Source organism: Vipera berus (genome assembly GCF_964194415.1).
Source record: "Vipera berus genome assembly, chromosome: 3".
NCBI lineage: Eukaryota > Metazoa > Chordata > Lepidosauria > Squamata > Viperidae > Vipera > Vipera berus.
The window spans coordinates 123,071,023-123,093,116 of record NC_138204.1 but is presented as its reverse complement, the minus strand read 5'-3'; the positions used below and the strand labels follow the sequence as shown (position 1 = coordinate 123,093,116).

The 22,094-nt window shown below is 36.4% G+C and overlaps 1 protein-coding gene across 1 annotated transcript in view; it reads right to left on the bottom strand.

Annotated features, from left to right (window-relative positions):
- CFAP61 (cilia and flagella associated protein 61) overlaps nt 1-21,766 on the bottom strand; it is a gene marked incomplete at both ends in the record, with an annotated part of 146,327 nt that extends 124,561 nt beyond the window's left edge. Inside the window, 7 exons of the mRNA XM_081325248.1 lie at nt 206-280; nt 2,338-2,405; nt 3,869-4,022; nt 7,596-7,728; nt 20,446-20,522; nt 21,359-21,509; nt 21,609-21,766. Of these exons, the coding sequence (XP_081181374.1) occupies nt 206-280; nt 2,338-2,405; nt 3,869-4,022; nt 7,596-7,728; nt 20,446-20,522; nt 21,359-21,509; nt 21,609-21,766 (816 nt within the window). The remainder of the gene's footprint in view (nt 1-205; nt 281-2,337; nt 2,406-3,868; nt 4,023-7,595; nt 7,729-20,445; nt 20,523-21,358; nt 21,510-21,608) is intronic.
- Nucleotides 21,767-22,094: the final 328 nt, after the last annotated feature.

Below are 22,094 nucleotides of genomic sequence, written 5' to 3'. Positions count from 1 at the left end.
GACTTATCATCAGAAGTCATCATACTGGCATGCATTGCTAAAATTGTCTGGCCACCACTATAATTTACTGCTACGCATGATTCATAAACTCTTGTCTAGTTCTTAAGTTAGGTTTAGAAGATATAAATAAACCTAGATGTAGACGATATAAATAAGCAAGATATAAACAATTAAGAGTGCAAAATATCAGATTTAGAGGACTTGCCTGAATACTTTCTTTTGATAGCACTGCATATGCACTTGAAGCTTGGGAAAAGATTCTTTCAATTTTGCTGGTTTTCTGTCAGAATACAAATTGGAGGGGAGGGGAAAAGTCTGTTAACAGCATTTATTCTTCTCTGATACATCCTGAAAACAATATTTGTGTTTCTGCTCATAGCTAATCAATAATAACAATAACAATAACAGTAACAATAATAATAAATTGGAAGGGACCTTGCAGGTCATCTAGTCCATATTATTGTAATAATTATTACAATAACAATTACATTACAATAATAATATTGTAATTTTCTGGAACATGAAAATAATGAAAGATAAGGATTGCTTGATTGTACATAAAGTTTTTGGGACATCTATCTTTGCAAATGTGGATTCTGTACCCATGCATTCTCAATGCATGATGTAGAATGCTTTAGAACTGAGGAGTTCTCATCGCCTAACAGTGTGTACAGGTGGTCCTCCTTTAGTAACTTCCTTGTTCAGCAATGGTTCACAATTACAACAGTGGATAAAGAAGTAATTTTACAATCAATCCTTGCATTTACAACCTTCTGAAAGGCAAAAGGAAGCTGAAGCAAGATGATAAGTACTGGTTTCACTTAGCAACAGCTTCATTTAACAACTCAGTTACCGGTCCAATTGTGGTTGCTAAATGAAGATGGAATGGGACAACTCGCCCCATCCGGCTGGCTGCAGCCATCTCACTGTGTCCAGCTTGCTGCAGCCACCTTGGCCTTTTGGCTATGATCAAGCATAGAAAAAGACCACTGAGTTTCTGTGTATAATATGCTTGCAATGAACTCAGCACACGTTCTTGCTGATACTGAGCTCAATATACATGCTGAAAATACAAATTCCTTGTTGGTTTTTGAGGAAAAATACTTGGCAAATTCAGTAAAATATTAGAATAATGGTTTTTTCTGTTTCAATGTTGTTCATAAACAATTTCAAGTATCCTTTTTTATTGTCTCTATCCATGTACAGCCAAGCAAGGAACAATGGAATTTTAACCCATATTTTCATTTAATTTTGAAAAAGACATCTCATTGGTCACTTTTTTTCAAGATTGTATGAAAAATAGTATAGATTAACAGCTCACTACCTTGAGGATCTGAAATGAAAAAGAAAGGAGCTAGAGGTTTGTTTCAACTTCCATAATTTTCTACGGTCCAAAGACTCAGAATGTTTCAAGGCTTTGTTGTTCCATGGATAATCCTTCTGAGTCAAACCAAAGACTCATCCAATCCTGTATTTTGTTTTGTTTTATTTTTTTTAAGGATGCCTTTCTCACTGGCATGTGTGCAGTGTGACCTGTGCCTTAAAAATATTAACTGGTCATTTTTATATTTATTTGTATTTCACATTTCTTAACCACCCATCTCCGTCAGATAATAGGGAAAAGGTTGGCTAAGTGTGGGAGAATGGAATGGGCGAAAGTATCTATTTGCTGAGGGTGAGAAGTGCTGCTTGGAGTGACACATATGCTGTGGAAATCATCATCTGTCATGCCAGCGATGCATCTGTATAAGAAGGCCAGGGCAGAGTTCAGATAATTCTAATTCAGCTCTCCCTCTCCTTGGATGGCATCCAAAAGCATCTACCCTAGCCTTGACTGACACACATACTGAAATGAAAGGTTTGTTTGGAAGTTTAAAAAGGATACACACACCTTTCAAACTGTCCAGTCTGGAACAATCTAACAAAGCTAACATTTCAACTCTTTTAGGATAGCTCTGTAATGTATAGATACACTTTTCACCTTAATTCAGATAGTTATTATAAGACATCAGATGGTAACATATACAAATGTTTTTGGAAAAGGCCAGGTTAGTCTCTTGCAGCAAAAATCCTTATGATAATGTAATAATTGACTAGAAACCATGTCATCAGAAGCAGCTATCTTAATGTGTACAGTAATTGCACATACTGTACATTCACATCCATGGATTCTACTTAAATGTAACCATGAAAAAGTATGTAAACCTGGCTATAATTATAAAATTGTAATTGGCAAGGCACAATATTTTACTGCTCTTTGCTAGTTGGCTATATGAAAGTCAGACTTCATTAGGAAGATTTAATTTTCAGCATTAGGGTGTTCCTCCTCAAATTTACCTGGGTATCTATACTCTGGGTATCCATAATCTCTTCTCTTTGACTTCCTAAGCTGATGTTTTCATCTCCTGAATGGGGAAATGGGGGTAACAGAAAATAAAGCATAAAATATATTATAAAGTAAGCAGTTTTCTTACACTGTGAACTGATTTTTATATTCAATTCTATACATTTTTTAAACTTTCAGCAGGGGAATGAGTTTTGAAATATGGATTCCTAACAAGTCTACTCAGAATGAAATACCTCTGAGCTTAACAGCACTTTCTTCTAAGTAGAAGTGTCTAATAAACTCTACTCAATTTTTATAATTATCCATGATAGCTTTCAAAACTTCAGAGAGATAGTATTTTTATAAATTCATGATAACTGCAAATTAAAAATTTTATACGTTTGTGATAATTGCAAATTTCTTAATATTATCTCTTCATTAGTCAAAACCTAGAACAAGGGACAAGGACAAGTAGATGCTTGGGAGCAAGATAAATCTCTCAGATAGATCATTCTAACCCAACATTTGTCATCAGTTAAAGAGCTAGTAAGTACTAAAAGGCAAAACGATAAGCAGTAGGCGTGAGCTTAAATGGACTCCAGAAGATAGTAGAGGACAGGAAGGCCTGGAGGAACATTGTCCATAGGGTCGCGATGGGTCGGACACGACTTCGCAACTAACAACAACAACAAACTATATTTGAGGGAGGATACCTCTTCTGATACCTGAAAGCTGCACACATATAAAATAGTGGGAGCTTGGAATCTTTGTTGTGGGGGGGGGGGAATTTAAAACAGCACACGTGACATCAGTATCAGTGTTATCAGATCAGATTTGCAGGAATCTGGTGCATCACTAAAGCTTTTTGCTGCGATCCAGTGGTCACTGAGCATATAGGATATTTTTGTCCACAACCTACATTTATCTGTTGCTCCACCTCCACCCATCATCTTGGACTAGCCAAATGCCTTGTTTCATCTATAGAGACATACCAGACATGCAGTTGACCGTGACTTTTTTTTTTAAGACTGTAGGCCGGATTGTGGCTTTATTTCTCTGGGCCCAAGATAGCCATCACACCTGCATAGAGTATATTTATCCCAACAGGGGGAATGGTTGGTCTTGGAAATATGTACCACATTTTTAGAGTTATGACCTAAAGGCACGTAAAGTGTGAGCTATCTGATACAGAGTTATATTCCACTGAAGCAGAAATCTTCCAAAAACTTGCAAGGAATATGGGATCAGCAGTTGAGTTTTAAATCTCCTGAAGCCTAATAAACAAATACACTTTTAAAAAAAGTTAAAGACTAGCTATTATTAAAAATGTCAGTTGATCTAACACAATTTATTTTGTAAAAAATTTTTTTTCAAAGTTAACATAGCTGGTATTTACCTTTTATACAGTCTCTTATGCACACTGTCCTCTATGGAACTGATTACTAATAAATTTTAAAGAGTATTATCACCCTGCTGGGAAATGTATTAGCTCAATGTATTTTCTACCCCTAAATTAAATTTTGCAAAATATTTTGATTTCACCTGTAATTTCACTTGAAATGCATGGTGGCTTAAGAATATCATCTGGATGTGGTTTGCAAAGTCCATGGAATAGCCTCAAGTCAAAGCAGTCATGAAGCAGCTGAACATTCACTTCAGAACATATACTCATGAACCCCACTGCTAAGCCATTATCCTGAAACATCCATTAAAAATGCTGTAAGTGTTTTTTTCCAAAAGATATAAGGTAAGAAAAGATACCATTTAACTTCTTGTACTAAAATTCATGCTCCTTGCTTATAATATAGCAAGAGGACCTCTGACAGATAACTATGAAATAAAAGTAAGAGGCATAAAGCAGTGCACTGATTATTTGGTGTTATCAGTGATAATTTTTCAGGTTTCAAAGCCATGTACCATATATGAAAAACAGCTCACATACTCCAGTTTAATCTCATGATTTCCAGACTTAGTTTTAAGAACAGCCATGGTTGTAGACACACTATTCTATTTAATCAGCATTTAATCAGATGCCAAAGTGTAGTCGGCATCCATCCATCTGAGGCTCAAAAAAGTCATGGCTCAATCATGTGGTTAAAATTCCACCCCTTTTCAAATGTACCACATTTTAAAATGAGCTAGGGCTTCAGCCACACAATCCTATCCTCCCCCCCCAAATCTTTGCATCACTGGGAATTGTATGGTATAAGATCACCCTTTTCACATGCTGCAACAGATAGAGATGCCTATTGGCTGTAATAACTGAAGGTAATTTGTGGCAATTATATTTGATATAATATGGGTGGCTATATACAGTAAATGTTTTAAATAAACTATTATTATTATTATTATTAATTAATTAATATATAAAGGCAAAACAGAACTGGTTCACTTTGGGGTGGAGGAAGAAGCCTATAAAAATTGATCTAGCTTGGGACCAGCGGTTTCAGAGAAAAAAAATCCTGAAAAATTACATACATGCGTATCAATGGGAAAGGCAACAGTACTGCGGAATGTTCTCCCTTGTTATGTGACTGGGGAGGGGGGTAACTATTATTAAGAGTTTCAAAGAACTCCAGAATTGATTCTTTGTACGCATTGCCTATGTTGATTTGGTAAATGTCTACTTAAGAAAGAATTAAAATTCTATGAAAGTCAAGTTATCTCAGTTCCATTCAACATTATCTGGTTATCATAAAGATATAATGGTAATGCTACTGCTATGTTTTTTTTCCAGTTGAGGAATATTTAGGCTGCATTCTATTGCTCCTAATAAGACAGATGAAGAAAATTTTGCTCAGATTTGATTGACTTGTTATCCAGAATAACAGCCCAAATTACACACAGTTTAGAGATAATATAAAGACTGCCCTTAATTTCTTGTTTATTTTCTAACAGCCAAAGATCAGTATACATTCATAGGATGGTAATAGCTGGAATTTACATTTTTTAAAATGGAGACATTACAAATATTTTATTCTTTTCAGCTGTCTTTGGGAGAGCTCTTATTACAACCAAACAAAATTTACAAAAATATTCTGATGCGCTGCATCACAGCAGTCTAGCTACGTGGTGTTCACCACTTTGGAGATGGCTCTAAGAGCAGGTACATTTTCCTTTGATTCTTCATCCCTTCTTTCCCCCACCCCCCCAACCAATAGCTCAAATAAACAATACCAGCAGCAACCATTGTGAAACTAAGGACTAAAATGCACTGATTTTGAGTGTACAAAGATTGGGAAAGTTGTTTCAAAGCACATAGATTATATTATAAGTATCCAGAATTCATAGGCATTGGGCTTTGGAATTAGAATACTGAAATAGTTGCTTAATCTCAATAAATAATAGTCCACCTTATTCTGTATTGGTCAGATTTCAATTTAAGGGCTAGACATATTGGCAATTCAATTTATGCATCCAGACAAATTGGAGCAGTTTCAGAACAGGCCAGTGAGAATAATTAGATGTTTAAAAACAAGTCATGTGAAGGGAGATACAGACCTACATAAAGTTGCTCTAAACAGGCTCCATCCATCTCTTAATGGGAAGTATCACACAACCCACCCCTAAATTGAAGCAAAGATAAAATATTCTTGGTTGCCATTATGATTATGATGTGTCATTGTTGCCCTTGGGTGCCATTGTGTTGTTATTGTGTCACTGTTATTTATGTTGTTATTCATTATTTTTCTTTTGTTGTATTTTTACTTCTATGTTTATCTCTTATTTGTTTATCACTCATTATATTAGTGATAAACCAGTATAATAAATGGACAAACAAGCAAAATCTTGTTGACTTTCACTTCATCTTATTTTGTGCTGATTTTCTGAAAATTGAATATTATTTATAGTTCTTATCCTGTATTGCAGATTAGGATTGCATAATTTACTCTCTACGCATGATGCATTGGGCTTTGGCTTTTGTTTGAGGCAGAATGATTAGATTTTTTTTAAATCATAGTTTGTAAACCACCATTCATAATCTATGCCAGGAGGAGGGAGCCAAGCTTTTAGCAACTCACAGTCACATTTTTTAAAGCTCAGTTTCCAAAAGCTGATCTAAAGGGTGAATGACAGTGACAGAGTGCTGGTGTTGGAGAAGTAGGACTGATTTCATCAATCTTCCTTGTTTTGAATGGTGCATAACTGAGATGCAATATACTTATTTGAGTATTTATTTTATTTTTATTTTTTTAAAATGCAAAAGGTCAGATCATTGAAATTGACACTTAGCCACTAATTTTTTTGTAGCACAATACGGGTGGGGGGGAACGAATCCAGCAAGTTGCAAAAACTGGCATTGGTAGGCTACATTGTAATCAGTGAGCTTCCTATTTCTGCCAAAAATAAACAGAGGATGGTTGATAATGATGCATGAATCACTAGCATAGCAACACGGAGCTAAGACTAAAAGATAGACAAATACCTTGCAGAACAATGCAGAGTTATTAGGCACGTACTTAAATGGGATAGGGCACAAGAAGAGTGGTAAAATTCTGTCAGTTAATTAATTAATGAACCAAAAGTGTTTGAAAAGACTTTTAAAAAGTATTTTCCCTGAAGATGCAAATTATTAAATTAAAATTTTAAATAAAGCCAGAGGTTTTTCACTTCTTAAATGAAATAGGGATGCTCCTCCCATCCTACTGCAGAGGGAAATGTTTTTTGTATGTTCGGTAAAATGGAGGCTTCTAAATAGAGTGTAGTTCAATTAAACTCCTATGCTTTTTGTATATATGGAAAAATTAATCATATGGTATATCTACCTTAAAAAAATCTCACTATGAAAATATTAAGTGAGTAATAAAATGCTGAACATTTCAACATAAAAACAGATAACAGGCCAGCACTATTTTGGGGGGGTTTTTGAATAATGACAAAATATAAAAGAACCATTTCAGTAGTAAATCTGAAGGAAATTGAATTGGAGCTCTATATAAAAGATAAAACATGCCAAATAATCTGTTTTGAGTAAAATGGGATATATTTATGTCTCTACGTTTTTTTAGGAGTTGTAGTTAATTGAAGTTCTATAAGTTTAGGAATCCTTCATTTAGAACCCAAAAGGCTTTTTTTTTAATAGCAGACAATCTTCCATGGTCAAATCTGCTCCCCACATACAAGAGATAAAACGATAGGGAGCCATTTCAACCCAACTCAAACTAGGGGTGAAATATTATGAGATATCTTGAATGAATCCAATTTGTCATTTAAAAAAACCAGACCGGTAGTTTAATCTAGTAACTTCCTATTACCATCAAAGGCATACCTCACAAACCACAGCAAGATTATTTTCATCTTGAGCTTCTATCAGTTCAGCGAGGAAATATTCTCCATAGGTCTGCCTTAGAGTATCATTATGCCGTGAAAAGATCGGAGTGAGATCATCGTGGTCTTCTACCCTACAAATGAGATTATCTTTTTAAGAATAACAAAAATTAATTTAGGATTCTATTTTTATTTTAAATAATGTAAGTATAATTGTTAAACAAAAGGTATCAATAAACTTCATAAATGGACATTTTGCAAGATAACATATAATCTTATGCAGAGATGTAGTTTCCCAAATTAGATGGTTATAGCAGATGCAAACTACTTAATCCATTTTAATATCAAGGCCTAGCACAATAATATGTAAATTAATATAAGAGACAAGAAAAATGTCTTTCTTCAGCCTATCTTCAGTATATCTTTCTTCAGTACAATCTCAGCTACCAGTGTTTGGATTTACATCATAGTATTGCAGAGTTCTGATTTAATAGCAAACATGTAGCACCAAATCAAAGTCTTTCATTCAGATTACCCATTAACACAGCTATCCTTGGTTTGTTAACCAATCCACTAGTAGAATAGTCAAAATAACTGCAAATCCTTTTTAATCCTACAATTAAAATTAATCTGATGATTTTATATTGAAGGCTATTGGACCAAATAGTATAAAGGTTGTTAAAAGAATTTTTTAAATGCAAATATAATCTGGTTACCGATTATTATCTAAATGTGAGCTGTGCTAATTGTCAGCACACAACAAGACAGATTAAACACAACACATATTTAAACAAGCTTTGAGTGGATGGAGTCTTATTTAAACTAGCAACTTAGAAATATATCTTTACTTGATTGAGCTACATTTATAATAAAGCTTGTCCTTACAGTTATGTATTGCATATAAAAAATAAATGTCTTATTTTAAAATTTAATAACACAGCAGAAAGATTTCTGGAATGAAATATGATATTTTGTGCCTGTCAGGAACAACCAGCTGAGATAAAATAAAAATACTGTTGTAACTGAATGCCCCAGAAGTCATTTGGCATTATCATATTGATTCTGATTAGGGTAAAAGTGGGGAGTTTCTAAACATATATGTCATAAAGCAAAGAGAAAGCATTAGAAATCTAGGGGATTTTTAAAATTGAACTGATACAGTATTCTTCTGGCTTAAATCCTATAAATAATTGTGCAATACAATGAAACATGGTTGCAGGAGATATGCCCAATTATTTAAGGATAGATTTATTTATATTGACTTTTCTTGTTTTCAAGAATATGATCAATGGGAGAGGTGATTCTTAGAGCACCCTTACTGTAGTATTAATAGTGAAAGAAATATACTGCTCAAAAAAAGGAACACAAGATAAGACATCCTACTATTAAATACAGTACATTGTGTTGTTTAAGTGTTCCCTTTATTTTTTTGAGCAGTATAGTTCTGCACTGTTTCAGTTAAATACATAAGTTTACAGAAGAATGAGAAATAAAAGAGAAGAGAGATTACATAAAATGAAAACAGGACTATACAAAGGAAGGAAACATAGTTTTCTAAGAAGACGCCTGGCCTGGTCAAGTCAAGGATCATAAAGAAGAGTAAAGAATCAGACTAAAATGTGAGTGGATAGCTAAACCTTGTTCTGGTAAAAAAAAAGCAATGTCAGGACTTAAAAGACAGGGACAAAGCTATGGGATAGATTAATAATAATTATAAAAGCTGTAGCTCTACTTCTTCATTGCATTCAGTGAAGAATTTTACATTAATGAATTCTTTAGCTTCATGACTTGTTGCTGAGTCTGGCCTTAGCCTCTAATATTTCTGAAGACAGAGAGCCTTGCCTAAGAAATAGCATATTTTTACATTTTCGGATTGACAAGGCTTAAAAAAAAAGTTTTCCCCTGAATTAAATTAATCTGAAGTTCAATACATTCTGAGTCTTCAGAGACCCACTGATCTCAGGAACATGCAACTACTTGCCGTATGTATCAAATTGACTTATTATTCATATTTAATTAAGCTGAAAGTTCATATATGACACTAAAGACAAGGATTATTTTCAAATATTGTATTATTGTTATTATTGGTTAGCAATATTGATCAACATTCATTAACTACTTATCATTTTATCACTTGAAAATGCTACCAATGGACAAAGTTTTTGTTTTAAATTGCTATGAAAATTAAGGTGCCCAGAAATCTTAGACAGAAATATTCCATACTGCAACGCTCTCTACATGGGACTGCCCTTGAAGACCACTCGGAGGCTCCAACTGGTACAGAATGCAGCCGTGAGAGTTGTGTTGGGAGTTTCCCGATACTCCCATGTTACACCTCTGCTCCGCGAGCTGCATTGGCTTCCAGTTGTCTTCCGGGTGAGATTCAAGGTATTGGTAATGACCTACAAAGCCCTACATGGCATGGGTCCGGAATACCTTAGGGAGCACCTGCGGCCAGCATCAACTTCCCTCCGCCCAGTGCGCTCCCACAGAGAGGGCCTCCTCAGGGTGCCACCGGTCAAAGAATACCGACTGGTGGCCCCCAGGGGGAGGGCGTTCTCTGTGGGCACGTCGGATTTATGGAACCATCTTCCGGTTGAGCTCCGGATGGCGCCCGACCTCCGCTCCTTCCGGCACGATCTAAAGACTTACCTCTTCGAACAAGCTGGCCTGGCCTGATGGGATGGGGTTGGGTTTTATTAATGTGTTTTAACTTATTCTTATTGTGTTTTAACTTATTGTGAGAGTTGTGGGCATTTTGTTTAATCTCTTTTAATTTTTGTATTTTGTCTTTTAACATGCATTGCCCTGTTCACCGCCCTGAGTCCTTCGGGAGAAGGGAGGTATACAAATAAAATTAATAAAATAATAATAATAAATAAAATAATAAAATTATACAAATAAAAACTACACTTACTATATCAGTACAATTCTATCTGCATATCTTCTGACTTTTCATTCTGCACTAGTCTGAGACATTTTGAAATGGGAACTGTTCTCATATGGTCACAAACTAACTAGTTATTAAGTCGTAAATCAATTAGGAAAGTGGAATATGCAGATTGATTATATCAAGGAATATAATTTAGTATCTTAGTCTTGCTTATTGAACAATTCAGGATTTCTAATTTATAAATGTATATGTATACACATATTAAGTGTTTGCTGTGATTCAGCGTCAGCCTGTGGTTCTGGCAGCTGAGTCGGATGATTCTGAAGAGGAGGAGAGTAAGTGTTAATAATGGTTTAACGCCATGGCTCACAAAAGACTCCTATACATTTCATCAAGACTTTCTTACTATTTTAAGAAGAATATTAATTATTTAATTGAATTCAGTTCTTTGTTATCTTTGTGAACAGTCTTCCCAAAGTAGCTCACAAAATAAAACAAATTGTAAAAGCTAATAAAAGTCTATTAAAATAAATGTTTCTTCTGTTTAGGAATCAGGGAATACTATGGATAAATGCAGTACTTGAAGATATAACTTAATAAATTTTTGTAAACACAATTTTGGTTTATCTGCTTCAAGCAAGAAACACAGATTCTTTATATAGATATCACCAGGTGAACAATATGAGAATCAAATCAATTAAGTGAAGTTGAGGAAAATAGTGTGAAGATAAGGTACATGGATAGGACCAGAAAGGCTGCTTAATCTTGGAAAAACTATGAATTATTACTTGGGACGTGCCAAGACTGACAGCATTTATCCATAGAGTCAGATTTTATAAACAGGACCTAACAATTATAAAGGAAACAATTTTACAATTCAATAACAAATATAACCCAGGTTTTACAGGTTTTTAAAGCATCCTCAGTGAAACCAACCAAGCATCTCATGGGAAGAAATTCCATGTGATGCAAGTGGGAATCAATTTAATGTAAAATAATTCAGCTTTGCTAAGTTCCAACTCTTGCCTGGAAGTGAAGAGGGATATAAGCTATTTCAGCATTTAAAAAAATAAAATTCCAATCTCATGTCTGCCAGCTACCATATCAATAATAGCAATTAAGCAAGAATAGACTCTCAGATCCAGGGCCACATAAAAATGCACTCCCAAAGATGTTCTTTGATATCTATAGGATAATCTACTATAAAAAAATATATCCATCCATAGATACAACAAAGAATGGATGAGATTTGATTCAGATTGATGATGGATTTTATGAGCTCCTTTGGACAAACCTCCACAAAGCTTCCTAGACAACCTCTTGTCTATTGTAAGTATAAATAAATCAGTTTTCCATGCACTGACTATATCATGTCCTTGTAAAGAAGAATATTTCATATTTTTCAATTTAATTAATCTTGTTAATCACAATTTTTTATTATATTATTATTACTATTATTATTAACCGCCCGTCTCACCACAAATGCTAGTTGAAATAATACATTCTTTTTACCAACCTATATTATTTCATCAGGTATTTGGATTTATGGATAACAATTATTGTTTCAATTGTTTGAATGTAAATTGTTTTCTTGTCAAAGTACAAATTAATAGCTGTAAATACTATTACGTTTTGCTTAAACAGAAATGTATATTTTCTTTTATACAAAGCATGCATGTGTTTAGATGTACATATGTATTATTTTTATAAATGGCAATAGGCTTCCTGAACTATATTTTTATACGTGCTGTAAAATTAACTATGCTTTTTTTTGAAAAAAGCAATAAAGCAAGTTAAAATAGTAAGTTACACCTTGGATGGAAAGCGTATTCAGTTCTTGCTAAAAGTGTCATGTTTTTCTAGCTGGTGATGGCACAAAGTTTCAAATACCTCAGACACTGGATTTTTGGACAGATATCTTTTTGTAAGCCAAAGGTCCTTCACAGGTTAAAGGTTTAAATTAGCCAGCCTTGATTCATTCATTATTTTGCTTACCTATTCTATTAATTATTTTACAACAGAACTAAAAAAAATCTGGATTTTTCTTTCTTGTCTCTGTATTTTTGTTTTGCTAACTCCAACTTCACTAAATGCTGTACACAAGAGGTATTTTAAAAGGTCTATGATGACCTCTGGTGGTCAATTAACAATTGGTTACTCCCAACTCATTTATTACCTGTCAGAATGTTGAAGAAACCCATATAATTAAATGATTTATTTTGAGAAACAAACTGTATGGCATAAGCATGCAAAGCTAATAAATGTGACATTGAAGCAATTTTCTTCTTTCTTTCAATATTAAATGTCTTTTAAATATGTTTAAAAGTAAAGAGGTATGAGAGGACACGTGCACATTTAGCACGTTACCATAGAAACTAAACTAGCATCTCCGTGCTGTCATTTCAAACTGCTTTTGAGAGAATGTTCCTCCTCTTTCTCCTTCGATAACAACAAATTATATTAGTTTCATGATCATCATCACAAAGTTAGTAACTAGCATGTCAGAGAGATTTTCCTCTTCACAACTACAAATTCTGTAAGATAAATCACTAATTCCCATGTAGAAAAGCCATTCCTTTCTCAGCCATGGAAATTCACTCTCTCAGCTCAAGAAATGTGGCAGGGGAAGGGAAGAACTGGAATTGAATAATACAAATAAATCAACCAGATAAATATATTAATGAACTAAGAGCAAAAATGCACACTGGAATAGAATGTTATAAAATGTGCACAAATGCACTAAGGATGATTAAGGAATATTGAAAGGCACAAATGAAGATACTGACAGAAGATTAATTCACTCTCACACACAATGCCGTATATTACCTGGCACAGCGAATGTACAACTGGGGGCAATATTGATGCCTGTGTGACACATGGAGGCTATATTCCATAATCAGAGTTGAATTGACAGGATTCCTCATGGGCTCAAAAGCTGCTGCCAAATCTATACCTGAAAACGACAAACGTGTATTACAGATAACTCAAAGACTGCACTGACTCTTCAGCTAACCTTCAGTAAGTACTGTTTCTAATGTCTGGCATCAAAAATTACTATCAATTTTAAATGTTTAAATAAAGAGTGTTGTTTTGCAGCAGGAGTGGGCAACCTCTAGCCTACATCTGTTCTTCCAACATCCTGTCTGCATCTCCCCAGCACTCAGATTATCCCACTACTAAAATTCAAAGGCAAAAATCAAAATCAAGTATTGGAATGACAGCAAGAGGCCACTCAGCAACCTCTAACTCCAATTCCTATCCTTCAAATGCTCCTCCTGTAACTTAAACCCTTCTTCTGGTAATGTGGTTTGCAGTCATCTGGGAAATCAGGAGGCTAAATTGCAATTCCCATTCTTGTTATTTACTAATTTACTAAATTATAAGCCAGTAATGGCTAGGTGATTCATTGAATTATCATCATCCATTCTTATTTTTGTACTTATTACTATCAAATCCAAAAGCCAGTAAACAAAATGAATTACTATAAACAGCAGACAACTTTTCAACGAAATCCCATAGCAGATAGGAATACTTTTCCAATACATCCTAATTCCTATGCATTTTTATTACAGTATTCTTTTTGGGAACAGGATTTATTCTTATTATATACTAAATCTTCTGTTGTGGTATGCATTTCCCTCATGCCCTTAATTTAATAACATTTTTATTGCTTTGTTATTTTTTCAGCTGGATTTTTAATGCCAAATACTGCCAATGTGTGTGTTCAAGACCAATAGCTCTTTTGCTTTTAGCATTCCAAATGTAATTGATCACATGACAGAATAATAATTATCTAGCACATGGAAAGTCATTTGTTTATTTCTTTACTAAATAATAGTAACCAGTTTTCAAGCTGAAGTACCAGGGAGATGGGATGTGGAATCAGCTTGTTTCGATACTAACAGAGGTTGCAAATAATAGAGGTAGCAACTGAGTCTGCTGCTGATTTCTTAAAATTGCATTGGGTTAATAAAAAGGAAGAAAGGTTTTAGGAGCCATAAAGAACTTAAACAAATCCTTACCCAATTCCTCTTGAAAGGGTATGAAGAGAAATACGAAATGTAATTCTGGTACAGTTTTAAAAACAGTCCTGTGAACAATATTGTATTTTGTTTAATTGCTGTTTATTTTAGGTAAAAAAAATTAATATACACCAAAATAACAGTCATCTTTTAATTCTATTTACCAAAGTAGAATGGTAGACTGTTCAGAGCACAAGAATCAAGTGAAGATATGGAATGGTGTCAGATAGACAAGATCACCCATCACACAAGATGGGTGCTGCCATGCCAAGAAGTTAAAAGACTAAAAATTAAAGTAGTTAATTTTCTTGAGAATTCATGCAAGATATTGCAAGACTTGTATTTTAAAAAAACAAAACCAAACCCTCAGAACATTTTATTTTTATTTTTTACTTTAAATATAAACGGGGAAGTGGCTGTTAAGCGTGCTGTGTTGCTAATCCCAAGATTAGGCTTGCAACATATAAATGTGATAAGTAAACTTATTGAACTGTGGGATGATATATACATAGCTACTATTCTGATTATGGTTCCATGTCCAGTTCAAGATCAAGTCTGGATCAACAGATTTTTCTATTACAGATCTTCCACATGTTATAAGAAGCTATGCCCAGCCTTCTGAGAACATTCTAGGAAGAGAGCTATGTTAATGTGGGATAACCAAAATTCAGAAGGGGACTCTTTTTAAGAATAATCCATTTTTATTTTTAATGCAGGGCTCTTCAAACTTGGCCCTTTTAGGACTTGTGGACTTCAACTCCCAGAATTCCTCAGCCAGCATGCCTGGCTGAGGAATTCTGGGAGTTGAAGTCCACAAGTCCTAAAAGGGCCAAGTTTGAAGAGCCCTGTTTTAAGGCATAAACTTAAGCTTTGTGATGAAGTGAGATGAAAGATTATGCCTTAATCTTAATGTTTTTATCATAAAATAAAAATGGGTTAGTCTTACTGTTGGCACTGTAAGAATCTTTCTAATTTTTGGTCAGCCTAGGCCCTAGTGAGAAATGCCAGCTTTTTATATAAGTAAGCGTTTCTGAAAATAGCTACAAGTAATTGGTAAAATATAATTCTGTGATTTGCATGCCTACTTTATAATATGCCAGTTATGCTTCCTATCTCAAACTTATCATATATATCTGTAAATGCTTTCAAGTAGTTCTCTCACAAGGAATATACCAGTGCTCAGTAAGGAGACTAAAAGACTTGTAAGCTTCCTCCATTCTGTTCCTCAGCAGACTGCAGTTTTGCAGTAACTGTTTATGAAAATATTGAAAGAACACCTTTTACTGCATTTATCTAAATACAATAAAATGATATTTATTTATTTAATGATATTTAAAGTGATTATATTATAAAAGTATAGTATAAGAGTTAGCAAGGAGAGGATAAAATGGCAAGCCCTGGCCAGTAAATCTTGGTGGCAGAGCTCACAGAATTATAAATATGTTTTCTACAGTCTGGCAGGCTGAGCTCACTGAGCTGTCTATTCTAATTTTCATAAAAAATTATCTCTTGTTATCAAACATTATTTTATTACTATTTATTACATTTAGGTACTGTTTTGTTCCTGGACAGCCCAGCTCTGTGTATCAAAAAAACAAACAAAAACAACACCTTAGAACAAAATAGTCTTTCAATGGTACAAAAGGGAATAAAACAGTAAATTAGGAAACAGAATGACAGGCAATAAAAATGCAGTCTTGCTATGTAACAATTATACAGTAGCTATTTCTCAAAAGAAACTTATTTTCAAAATAACACAAAGTGAAGACAATTTGGTCCTTTGATTAACTGATTATATGCCAGTGTCAACTCATAGCAACCACATAATTTTCCCCCCCAGTATGAACTATGCTCAACCTGGTCCTTTTTCTCAGCCCAACCTACCTCACTGGATTGTAAATAACTAAATAAATAAATCAAGGCAACAAACATACCAAATACTCCTCCTTCCTCCTATTTTCCCCAGCAAGAACCCGGTAAGATGAGTTGTTGTTGGGGAAAATAGGAGGGGGGAGTATTTAGTATGCTTGTCACATTTATGTATGTATGTACGTACGTACGTATGTATGTACAACCCAGTGAGGTGGGTTGGAGTGAGAAAGAGTGATGGCCCACGGTCACCCAGCTAGGTGACCTTGATGCCAAGGCAGGACTAAAATTATTGTCTCCCAGTTTCTAGCAAAGTGCCTTAATGACTGGATCAAGCTGGTTTTCTCATTAGACAAAGCAACTTCCTGCAGGCTTCCCACAACCAAAGTCAATGGGGAAGCTGGCAGGAAGTTGAAAGTTGCAGGCTTGCAGGCAGGTAAGTGGCTGCTGCCATGTGTGGGAGGAGCAATGGAGTTTTTGAGAGGTGATCCACTGGCCTGACAGGATTGGGGAGGATGTGTGAAGGAGTAGGTTTGCATAAAAGGTGCCATATGTGTTGGAAGGGTGTGCATGAAAGGCATTGCATGGGTCAGGAAGGGTCTGCAGGGTGTGTGAGAAAGTTGTGGCAAAGGTTAGGGAGGGTGGAAAGGAGATGTGATGAGGCTTGGGGAGGGTGTGTGAAAGGCATAGTGAGGGTCAGCAAGGGTACAAAGGGGATGCATGAGGCATGGCGAGAGCTAAAGAAGATACATAGGGGTGCACAAGGGAATGACAGCAATAGTTGGGGATGGTATGTGGGGGTACATCACACTGTGGATGTGGGAGTGCAGCACAGTACAGATAGTATGTGGGAATACAGCACAATGCGAGCACAGAATGGGTAGGAGAGTATACGTAGGGGACAGACTTACCCCAGTGACATGAGACTTTTCCTCCTGTCTTCCCCATTGGTTTTCTGGGGAAACTGGCAGGGAAGTTAGAAAATGGTGATCATGTGATCATGGGGTACTACTGCCACTCATAAATACAAGCCAGTTACCAAGAACCCAGATTACAGTTACATGACAAAAGGAATGCTGGGATGGCCAGAACTCCAAGGACCAATAATAATCTCCATTTGTTCAGTGACATCATAACTTTGAAGAGTTGCTGAATGAAGGGCTGTAAGTTGAGGACTACCTGTACATGTAATTTCCTGATGAATATACAGTATACAGACTCATTTTATTTATTTGTTTGTTAAATTGCCCATCTTGCCATGGGGCTACTGTGGGCAGCTTACAACAATAACATGGAAAAAAATGATAAAAATGTTAACATAACAATAGCAAAGGAATAAAATAATAAATAATGTAAGTTTAATAATATGAAATTAAAGAAGATGGGTGGAGGGGAGCAGGAACTGCAGTGTGGAGGTGGATATTTTAAGTTTATATATTCTGCTTCTATTTATATTAGCCATCTTGACTATTTAAGAATGTAATGAAATGCATGGATAAGCTTGAGGAAAGGGGAGAAATGCTACCTAGGAAATCGTTAGATAAGAGGGGAAGGAGCCTGTTAATTGTTTAATGGTCAAAGAAAGAATCTTAAGAAGGACCCTCCCCAATGGTCTAGCACAGGGGTAGGCAACCTCGGCTCTTGTATGACTCATGGACTGAGAAATTCTGGGAGTTGAAGTCCATGAGTCATACAAGAGCCGAGGTTGCCTACCCCTGGTCTAGCAGTTAAAAATGGTGGGTGGGAAGTTTGTACTTTGTACTTTCAGATTTGCAAGGTTCTGTTAATGAAACCTTACAATAGAGTAGATGTAGTTCATCTGGTTGCGTTTCCTTTCTGGTTTACTGGGAAAACTAATGAACAGACACTCAAATATCTGATATACCTCAAATACATAAATTTAGGGTGACTCGCTCCCTCCTTAACCAGGAGGTGAGGGAGGATCCCTTGCAGGGACAAGCCGAGGAGTTTAGTCATCATCTGGCGGACAAAATCGCTCAGATCCGGGCCGGTCTGGACTCTGACTGGGCAGAGTCTGACATGGAGGAATCGGACGGTCTTGAGCATGTTATCTGGACTGAGTTCGATCCTGTTTCCCCTGATGATGTGGACAGGATCATGGGGAGGCTGAGCACCACCACCTGTTTGTTGGATCCGTGCCCCTCCTGGCTGATTTATGCGGCCCAGGAGGAGACACAAGGCTGGTTCCAGGCAGTAATAATTGCTTCTTTGAAGGAGGGTGTCTTCCCTGCCGCCTTGAAGGAGGTGGTGGTGAGACCCCTCCTCAAAAAGCCTGCCCTGGACCCGGCTGTTTTAAATAATTATCGTCCAGTCTCCAACCTTCGCTTTTTGGCGAAGGTTGTTGAGAGTGTGGTGGCGCATCAGCTTCCTCTCTTCCTGGAGGAAACTGATTATCTGGACCCGTACCAATCGGGTTTCAGGCCCGGACACAGCACGGAGACGGCATTGGTCGCGCTGGTGAATGATCTCTGGCGGGCTCGGGACAGGGGTTGCTCCTCTGTCCTAGTCCTATTAGATCTCTCAGCAGCTTTTGATACCATCGACCATGGTATCCTACTGCGGCGTCTCAGGGGGTTGGGAGTGGGAGGCACCATTTTACGGTGGTTCTCCTCCTATCTCCTGGGCCGCTCGCAGTCGGTGTTGACGGAAGGGCAGAGATCCACCCCGAGGCCTCTTGTTTGTGGAGTTCCTCAGGGGTCGGTTCTCTCGCCCCTCCTGTTCAACATCTACATGAAGCCGCTGGGTGAGATCATTCGCGGTTTCGGGGTGGGGTATCATCAGTACGCTGATGATACCTAACTTTTTCTTTCCACCCCGAACCAACCCAGCGATGCCCTCGCCGTGATGTCCCGTTGCCTGGAGGCGGTCCAGGTCTGGATGGGGAGAAACAGGCTTCATCTCAACCCTGCCAAGACTGAGTGGCTGTGCATATCGGCATCTCGGGTTAACCAGACCATTCCATCTTTAACGATGGGGGGTGACGTGTTACCCCCCGTTGATAGGGCTCGCAACTTGGGCGTCCTCCTTGACTCCCAGCTCAATTTTGAAGACCAAATAGGAGCCGTAACCAGGGGGGCTTTTGCCCAGGTTCGCCTGGTGCGCCAGTTGCGACCCTACCTGGACCGAGATGCCCTACGCACAGTCACTCATGCGCTCGTGACCTCCCGTTTAGACTACTGCAACGCTCTCTACATGGGGCTGCCCTTGAGGACCACTTGGAGGCTTCAGCTGGTGCAGAATGCAGCCGCACGAGTTGTGATGGGGGTTTCCCGATACTCCCATGTAACACCTCTACTCCGCGAGCTGCATTGGCTTCCAGTTGTCCTCCGGGTGAGATTCAAGGTGCTGGTAATGACCTATAAAACCCTAAATGGCTTGGGTCTGGGATATCTGAGGGAACACCTGCTGCCGGCATCAAGCTCCCTTCGTCCAGTGCACTCCCACAGGGAGGGTCTTCTCAGGGTGCCGGCGGTAAAAGATTGCCGGCGGGTAACACCCAGGGGGAGGGCCTTCTCAGTGGGTGCGCCTGCCCTCTGGAACCAGCTGCCCGTGGAGCTGAGGACTGCCCCCGACCTCCGTTCATTCCGCCGGGACCTGAAGACCTGGCTCTTCGAGCTCTCTGGCCCAGGCTGAGAATTTTAATTTTAATTTTAATTGGGGGCTTTTACCTTTTCAGGGACTGTTGTAATTTTTTAAATCCTTTTTAACTTTTGTATTTCTTGTTTTAATTACCCTGTAAACCGCCCTGAGTCCTTCGGGAAAGGGCGGTATACAAATCTAATTAAATAAATAAAATAAATAAATAAATAAATTCAACAAGGGCTGACAATTGCTTTGCAAATACCCAATAAACAGAAACGCACACTTACATATTACTAAAAACTGAAAGAGATCTACACTGACAATTTCCTTCTTTGAATAAGCCTTTGGAATCTTTCAGAATAAAACTTTTAAATAGAAATGTATTAGAATCCAATGTCAAAGACGAGTTCATTCTTAAAATTCCAACAGAGTTCTTATATAGGATCTTCACAAAATTCACTTACTTCATAATTTCGTGACAACAATCTACTGCAAATTCATCAGTTGCTACAAACAGATGCATAAATAGTGTATTCAAAGGCTGTGAATAAAAAAAGTTACAAACTTAACAGACAACATTTCATTTTAATAATGTAAAGTTATATTTAATGATATAACTTTGTTTTGTTCTTGTAAAAATAAATGCAACACTGCAACAGCTACTCTAGTATTTTTAGTTATGGAAAATCTTTTAAAGGAATTTTTTTAAAGCTCATTGTATTTTGCTGTCCTTTTTGTAAGTTATTGTATTACCTAGAACTATATATTGACTTGGGATAAACACAAAAGTTGACCCCACATGCATATCATGCTGTTCCCTTTTTGCATAAACATTTTTATACATACCACTGAAAAGGAGTAACAACTAATAAGCCAAAAAAAAATCAAAAGCCTTAAATTAGAGTTTTTGCCTTGCCTCTGGAGAACAGCTTTGTTAACTCTGGGAAAAGTTATTCTCTCTCTCACTTATCTCTTCTTAAAGATTGCCCTGATCCTTTCTTTAGAATTTGTTTTTGGGAAAAATTAAATGTTAAAGATGAGGTATATGATACCTGGGGGGAGAAAACTTTTCTTTAAAAACCTTCTGTATATAATTGCCTTTGGAATTTTTAATGGCCAGAGCCATTTATTGCTAATAAGATGCAATAATGTAACAAAAAAATACCTGTTCTTATTTTGTCTGTGAAACAAAGCTAGTAATACTTGGAGACTGACTTCAGAAGACAAGGATATAAAATCAATGAATACTAGCAAATAAAATCATGTTCATGCTTTCTTGTAATTTAAAATAAGATATCTTATGCATTTATTCCTCTGAGAATATACAAAAATGAATAAGAATTAGAATTTTCAAGCAGAAAAAATTCCCATACTTACCGTACACTTTGTCTCAGGATAGTTTTGTTTCATATATACTTCCCAGTTAGCTTCATCAACAACACCCCAGTTAGGATAATCCAAAAATGCAGCATGAGCAACACTTACATTTTTGTCATTAATCACAGTCACTGCAAGATTAGCTTTTTCTCTGTAAAATAAATGTTATGTTTTTGAAGTGAAATTAGTAAAAGACAGTTCATTTATTTATTTTAGATATATGAGAAAGTATTATAACGGTGTTACTTACAAAAGATATATGACATTAATCCTGCCAAACAGTCTTTCTGTATCATATTTCATAAGACTGACAATATTAAGAATATCATGGGATTCTGTCCTTCTGGCACTTAATACAACTGAAGATGCTGGTGTAGTTGAGATTCTTGCAGATGATAAGGAAGACATCGTGCATACTGTAACAAAACAATAACCAATTATTTCATTTCAATACTATCACTTATCATCAAAGATATTATTGAAATGGTTTCAAAATTAATCTCCAGAAATATTTTAAAATCATGGCATTCCTTAAATATTTCAGTCAAGAAATTAAGTCTTATGGATGTATGTTTAATTTACAATTCAATAGCACCTATTTCAAAGTAAACTGTGAGCTGAATTTTAGCATGAAACCAGACCACCCATGAACTCTTGGATCATTGTTTTAGAGATATTTCCTTACCAGATTCCTCAATGGCTTCAACAATGGCAGAGTTTCTTTCTTTTCTTTTTT